Here is a 7,957-nt window from a genome sequence, read left to right on the forward strand (position 1 = left end):
TTTTTTGAAATTTGAATTTTAACACACGTCTCTATGGGGAATTATTTACCCGTGTGAGCCCTATATCGGTCACAGGGATTTTACGGAGTCCGCCCTCTAGTGTTCTTAGTATATATCTCTATGGTGGATACAGACAAACGCGTCCATCGGCGGCACGGCTTTTTGCTACTGACGTACCCGGAAGTTCGTACGTTGTAGTTCCACAAGCAGCACAGCAAGCTTTGCCAAGGGTTGCTGACTGCCGCATCTGGTACCGCGCCACTATCGAGAGGCGCGGGGGCGCGCCGATTGTTCGTGGGGTGTTGCAGCAGCTATATAGTAGCTGTGGTGCAGTATTAGTGTGGTACTCATCTCACGTATGTGCAGTGTAAACGTGTAATCATGTTCTTTGGTTCCATTCACGCGCGCGGATCCATGTTGCACCGACAACCGAGCCTGTGACAGTGTGAGATATTCAACTTGGATCTTTGTCGAAGTTCGTGTAAAACATGGCAATAAAGTCGTCACATGTATACGCTTCATACTTGTCGCCGTCGGAAAAATGCAGAAATGTAGAGGAAACGGAAGTGTCTGCCGCGTTCGATTCGTCAAGCAAGTCGCGCCAAATTCAAGTTTGGGCTGTCGGAGAGGCGTTCGCCGCACCAAACCGTGTGCGTGTTAGCGTTGTTGTGAGAAGTCAGAAAGAAACTGTAGCCGATGCAAAAAACAGTGTTTCTAGGCGGGTGGATTACGTTATTCAAACCCTGCATACGCACAATGTGAAGGTAATTTGATCTTACTCAAGAAAATATATCGTCATGCATTCATGTTCTTTGTTATCAGGTTTGACATTACATTAGTTTACTTCAGCCCAACTTTAACTGCGACCAGCCCGAACGCTTCGGGCAGTCGGGCAGTGTGAAGATCAAGGAGCGCTCCGCGATCCGGATCCGGAGTTAGCCCAATTCCAGTCACGTACACTGTAAACGGTGTTAGGCTGCATTCACATAGTTTAGAAGTATACTATTCGGGTATTCGGGCTCGTTTTTCGAGGGCACGCAAATAGCTTGAATCGAACGATAGGATTTCCTCACACCGGTTCACATAGCCTATAGGAGGGCACTAGATCTCTATTCGAAAGTACCGAAAAGCTGCGAAAAGTATAGCAAAGTGGGAATCGAGCTTGTTCGATTTTCTTGCAGCGTATACCGTCTCTCGTTTATGAAATAATTGCCCTTTAGCAAAAATAAGCATGTAGCAGTGTGTAGACTGACATTCTGATGCAATTTAGAAATTGTTAATAAGATTTGCTGGGATGTAGGAGGAAGAAATCCTCACTGCATGGGATGGTGAGTTGACGGTGCGGATGATGCACTGATGGTGTACTCGGTGCCCGAATACCGAATACTTCTATGTGAACGCAGCCTTAGTGTGACATCTAACGTTTACATCCATGCGCCACCATTCACCAACAAAGGCAAAGAAAGATATAAGCTCTTTTGGGTAGGCCTATCACACGTTTACAATCCAGAGCAGAGGCCTCGAGTGTGTTTCACAAAGTATCAAGTCGAACTTAAAATGTAAGATTGACTGAAAATTATGGTATGACGTGTGCATGTGTGTGTGTTCAATGCAATATTGCTCAACTTTAGCAACGGTTAACGTTAGTATTAACGTTAAATCAATAAATGTCATCAGAGAATGAAGATTTTGGAGACTTTTCGTGTATTGTAGCAATTGATAACACAAGATCAAAATAAACAATGGAATTACATGTATTTTATAAACATTATTGTCTACCGGTAATGATAATTTGAAGTGGGTGGAGATTATGCTAATGAAATTGAACAGGGTCAGGGAAACCAGTGCAGTGGCATACCATAATTTTTAGTCAAATCTTAAATTAAATTTGACTTTGTGAAACACCCCCTGGGTATTTTGCATGAACCAATGCAATGGCATGAAGATTTTTTTGAAATTGAGCATTTCTTCCAAGTTCCAGTTGTAAAGAAAAATGTACATGTCACATGAGGGTATACAATGTATTAATGGTTTATAGGAGTATTGCCTATAACCCACCCGTTCCTGAACAAGAACCGGTGATGTTTATAGAATTTAGTACCGGTACTTTGACATCAATTGTTGCTAACTATTAGTAGATGCGATGTCTACACTGTACTGTAAAGGCACTTAAACAGGGCAATTTTCTCTAGATGCCAGATGGTACATTGTGTCTGTAGGCCTACTTTGAGACTGCTATAAAGATTTTTAACCGAATGTTTTAATGCTTCTGATTCAAGCCTTACTCCTCATCATTCTAATAAACAATTTTTATTCAAAGCTGATGACCGATCTCCCAACACTTATACAACTGTACACTCCACTGTCTCCAGGAAGGTGATGTCACCATTTCACGATCAATCAGGCGGGCAGAAGGTCTGTACCACGTGGAAACGGAGGTCGTCGTCGTCTTCGTTGACCTCATCAAATGCCAGGAGGTGTGCAACTACCTGGTGGAGAAGCTGGATGACTCGGTGACAGTGTCTCTGCCCCACTTCTACCATGCATCCAATAGTCAAGACCATGTGAGGTATGTTTACAGTTTACATTACGCACTGTAAACACTCTAAATGTCATACATTGTATGTTTTCATGGTACGGTACTGGATAGTGGTGGTGCTAGTGCTATCTCAACAACAATGGACAATAATACTGCATTTAAAGTCATTCGGCGTTTGTGTACTTAGCAGATGTCATAATTTTGATGTATATGATAAGTTTATATACAAAATTATAATTCTGGTTGGTAGTGTTGGGGCCAGCTAGCGAAAGCATTCCGCTCAAAAGACTTGCATGTAAATTTGTTAGACATTAGCTACACTCATCAAATGAACTGCCAATGCCATAAGTCACAGGAGCACCAGTGATACACACAGCAATTGATTTGCATCAGGTAGTTGTGTATTTCCTGAAAAGTAGTAAACCAACTAATGTTCCTAGTGATCTCATGAAAATCGTTTTGATATCTCTATGCACACGAATGGCTCTATGATGAATCATGTTTAGAAACACACCCCTATCATTACAATACATGTATTAATAGGAGTGTACAATATCTACAGTATGCATCCTATGATGTGCTACTGTAAAAGTGGATATTTTTGCGTGAGTAATTTTTTGCACTCAAGCGGATAAAGGTGCGTTTTGATATTTTCAATTCTGCAGAACTAGTATCACATCACAAGCAAACAAAATTTGCATGCTTTTATTTTTGCGCTAGTTTTGCATCGCATGAATTTTTTCACTTTTACAGAAATATATTAATTTTCATCACCATTGTATCATTTCCTTCCTGTGTAGGAGGCAAGCCTGTATGAACGCTGTGAAGAATGCAAAACAAAAAGCCTTCGAAGTGGCACGACTCTTTCGCCAGTCCGTTGGCCACCCCATCATGATCAGGGAGGACCAGAACAAGGAGTGGGAAGGGCCGGCAGCATCGCAAGAAGTGGCCAATGACCAAGAAGGACCCATGACATTCCAGCAGCGGCTGACCAACGGGACATTCAATGCCCTGGTCAAGGTCTGCGTATGCTTTGAGCTTTTATCAAGAGATAAAGGGAAAGAGAACAAGACCTGAAGGGTCTTGTTTGTAACAAGATTATATTCTATACAATACAGCAATATCGACTCTTGAAATGTATTCACAGGTAGATTGATGGTTAGAGGTCCAAGTTTTCTGTCACATTCCATTTCTGAAGATTGTCTATGGGCAAGTCCAAGATAATGCGCACGTTACGTATGGGACATTCAGAGACTTTTATGACCTGAAAAATAGTGTTAATGGCCTTTGATCATATTGAACTTCATCATGGTGATTGATATCTAGAAGAAGTATAATCATGTAAAAAATTGAGAAAAATGACCTTGACAATTATATTCTAGAAGAGAAAATATGTGCCGTTACGTATGGGACCAGAAAAAATTTGTTTTTTTGAACATTTTTTTCAACCTCAAAACTCTCTGAAAGTCTATCATTCTACAACTTGTAACTCACTGTGATGAAAGTCACAACACTCAAGATTATCACAGGTAAGTTTCATGTCATTAGGCAAAAAGCTCTAATTACAGCTTCTAATTAAAGACAGACATGACGTGTTACGTATGGGACAATTACGTATGGGACAGTTTGTCCCCCATTCATTTAGTGTGTGAAGAACCATGTTTATGGGTATTTTGCATAATTATTGAAGTAAAATCAGTTGAAACTACTCAAATACTGATCCAGATTGTCAAGGAAACAATATTCCCCAAATATTCACCATCATAATCATATTCAATCATATTTTTATATTTTTATGACCAACCTGGGTATGCATGCCCTTTGTCCCCCATTCGTTTAGTGTGTGGAGAACCATGTTTATGGGTATTTTGCAAAATAATTTTGCAAAATACCCATTTAAACACATTTTTGCATAATTATTGAGGTGGAATCAGTTGAAATTACTCAAATACTGATCCAGATTGACAAGAGAACAATATTCCCCAGATACAATGTATTTACCATCATAATCATATTCAATCATATTCTATATTTTTTATGACCAACCGGAGTATGTACATGTATGCCCTTATTTTATCAGGATAGTTACTACTGAAACACTGAATAGTTTAAAGTGTTTACTTGCATTGATGAAGGGCAGTTTGCCATTTAGTTTCAATAAAAAACAACTTGACACAAGAAATATTAAGTTTAATAAATAAGCAATACCTGTTGCGTGAAACCCCAGTGATCAAGTAGATATATGATGTCTGTCTAGCAGTCAGCAACGTCATTGAATCGAGTCACACCTCAGTATGCATACCCATGAATTTTTTGTTGTGGCTACTACTGAAAACTGAATAAGGACAATTTGTGTATCACTTGCAATGAAAAAAAAAATCATTTTACTTTTTATTTTTTCCTATATATATCACAACCATTTCAAATTGGATCTCCATCACATAAACTTTGAATTCCTCTAGTCTTAGGATTTTATGCTCTTAAGTAATTCATATAAATTGGTTTCCAATCATCTCTTTAAATGTTGAAAACTGAATCCCCATTTCTACAAAAAACTAGACCATCCCTTTAATGCTGATTTTTCATTGTGTATTTTGCCATTTTCCCCTCCCCCTTTCTGAAAATTGTTCAGTCAAGTTCATGTATTGTTTCAAGTGTCTATAACTCAAAAAGTAGCTACAATGTTGGGATGCTTTCTTCAGGATGATTGACCATTTGTGTACTGAGAGACCTTCCTAGCTAGCTACATGCATTCACATGCAATATGTATGAGGATGTCCCATACGTAACGCATTTGTCCCATACGTAACATTATTTCAATGCCTAATAAAAAATATTTCTTTTATTTTTTTTTCTTTTTTCTCTGGTATTTAATTTCTCTAAACAATAAATTAGAACTTTCCAAAAGGGCATTAAAATAACCATAGCAATTTCAGAAAAAACCTAAAAAAATGACCTCATTTTGTTACGTATGGGACATCTCATGATAGGACACGAGCTAATTTGCATAATCATTTGCATAATCCCTAAATTTTCATACCAAGTTAAACTATGTGATGAACTTCTTATGTCCACATATTAATCACATATTATTTGCTTTCCTTTGAGTTAATATGAATTTTTATAAATGTCCCATACGTAACGCTGTGTTTCACATTTATGCAAATGAAGCCCTTGAAATTTGCATAAATTTACATAATATCATTTTTTCCTCCATGGAAATCAAAACTTAAACTCATAAGCTTCAAAATGATACCAAACATGTCAATATTGAGCAAAGATGAAATTTTGCCTTCTGAGGGGACCTTATCTTGGACTTGCCCCTATGTGTAAAGGTAGTCAGGAAACAGTTTGATTCAAAGTTTAACAACTGAATACTTTTCTGATACCCACTGCCATTACCAGATGGGCTGTAAATTACTGGAAATCAAAAGGAGTGCTAGGATTATTTGTTTCATCAGATTTTCTGTGTGTTTATTATATTGTCTTCTTGTAGGGCAGCAACAAAGTGACATTGGTGAAATCCCAGCCCATTGAAATATTGACTTTTGCATTCAGAATTTACAAAGTACAGTTGACTCTCGTTATAACAAAGTCCCAGGGACCGGCAGTTTTCTTTCATTATATCAAAATTTTGATATAACCAAACAAATAAACATATTCATAAAACAATAGAACAGATAATGTTAGGACCTGAAGTCCTACTTCGTTGTAACCGTTACAGCCATGTTCGTTATAACAGGAATGCACTGCAGTGAAACGTACTTGCACTTAATGCTTATTTATGTATCAATCCATTTTTTCTTCGGGGATGGAGTGTGTTTGCCAGAAAGCTCACCTTAATATATTATAATTACAATACGCAAAAAAGAAACATCTGTGACAAAGGTAATTTGAAGGGCGCAAAATCACGAAAAAAAGATAACAAAAAAACAGGGCTTCAAATCAAGACCAGCCCTGTGTCTGGATACCAGGCAAGGAATGAGAACAGACAACCTACAAAAGTGCAGGCCAAAAACCAGCAATGTAAAAACCTGTAATGTCAAATTACCCCATAAGTACCTTTACGCTAGCATACATGTAAATCCAAGTAATGTACATCATGTAATCAAACCAACACTGGTGTCAGTACAATGTGTAAAACTATGTATCGAGTTTAAAGATTATCAACAAAAACTCAAACAGCAACATCATAAAACATTATCCTACATAATCCTATGGACCAATGGCATATCACAGAGAGCAAAATAATAATTACATGTACTATACACACACATCATTTAAAGAAGTTGGTACATGCATCTGACATTTGAAAAAAAAAGAAAAAAAAGTTCCAAAACTTCCATGGTAAAATAGAAGACCTCATTTAACTTCAAAATGATTTATTTTAAAACAAGACTCCCAACTCCATTCTTTCTTGGCTCCCACTAATCAATCCCATTCCTATAAAATATCATATACTGTAAAACGAGAAATTTTCGTGTGCATTTTAATTTCGCGAATTTCGCGAGCGCCAAAATTCGCGAAATTAAAATGCACGCGAAAGTTTTTGTCTACACTACATGCATTGAACACCAGTGGCAATTCGCGAAAATTTCATGCCGTGAATATATCATGTTTTACAGTAGCGTTTGTCATGTTTCAAAATTGAAGATTCAAGGCTCCCATCCAGATCCAAAAATTGAGCACATTTCTTGAACAATATTATAGTTTACATACCATAACTTAACTATGAATAAATGACATAAAAAATACATAATATAGTAACAAACTAAGAACTATAACAAAAATGAGGAAAAAATATCGAACTGAGTTTTCAGTTGCACAAATCCAATATGGCTCAAAATAGAAATATATCCAAAATAGCTCAGGTATAAAAGTAACTTTGACTCTGAGAAGATATGTTATTTCACTTTTGTGAAAATGTACCTTTTTACGTACATGTTCCACTGTTGAATATATACGTGTATGCAGTCTATTCAGGGCTACAATCCATAAGTTTATTTTAAAAGAGCTTTCTTCAGGAACGTGGGGAAGAAAATATTTGCATAAAACATTTCCAAATGAGCGAGTTTCAAATCCTGTGACACCTCCCCATTGATATCCATAAAATAGTGAAGATGAAAAGTGAACTTCACACTCAGCTTTCAGAAAACAAAAAACCTAGATACGTTTATGAGTCGTCATTTCTAATAGATGAACAAGAAAACAGATCCGGTAAAATAGTAGAGAGCTCAAATGTTATCTCCAGCAAATTCCACACAAGTAAACATACATGTATCTATGCAAGGCACTGTAGATAGTAACCCTTCAAAATATCTACTCTAGCTAGCTCTCTCGTTTCAGATAGTAAAAGTGCACTGAAGCCCGGATTCCAAAATCAAAGCGAAGACGTGTTGTCCCTAAAGCAGAGCCTAT

General features: G+C 37.4%; 1 protein-coding gene across 1 annotated transcript; it reads left to right on the top strand.

Annotated features, from left to right (window-relative positions):
• The first annotated feature begins 411 nt into the window (after positions 1-411).
• On the top strand, positions 412-3,616 carry LOC139729954 (interleukin-1 receptor-associated kinase 1-binding protein 1-like). The gene is made up of 3 exons (XM_071640871.1): positions 412-764; positions 2,373-2,569; positions 3,340-3,616. The coding sequence occupies exons 1-3, from the start codon at positions 489-491 to the stop codon at positions 3,614-3,616; spliced, it is 750 nt and encodes a 249-aa protein (XP_071496972.1). The 5' UTR covers positions 412-488.
• Positions 3,617-7,957: the final 4,341 nt, after the last annotated feature.

The sequence above is a fragment of the Diadema antillarum genome, unplaced genomic scaffold (assembly GCF_040938485.1).
Source record: "Diadema antillarum isolate AM-2024a unplaced genomic scaffold, OU_Dant_1.0 seq00000275_RagTag, whole genome shotgun sequence".
NCBI lineage: Eukaryota > Metazoa > Echinodermata > Echinoidea > Diadematoida > Diadematidae > Diadema > Diadema antillarum.

Coding starts and splice junctions, on each gene's coding strand:
- LOC139729954 (XM_071640871.1), top strand. CDS start 489: ATGGCAATAAAGTCGTCACATGTATACGCTTCATACTTGTCGCCGTCG. Junction 765..2,372: donor TGCATACGCACAATGTGAAG/GTAATTTGATCT, acceptor CACTGTCTCCAG/GAAGGTGATGTCACCATTTC. Junction 2,570..3,339: donor AATAGTCAAGACCATGTGAG/GTATGTTTACAG, acceptor CTTCCTGTGTAG/GAGGCAAGCCTGTATGAACG.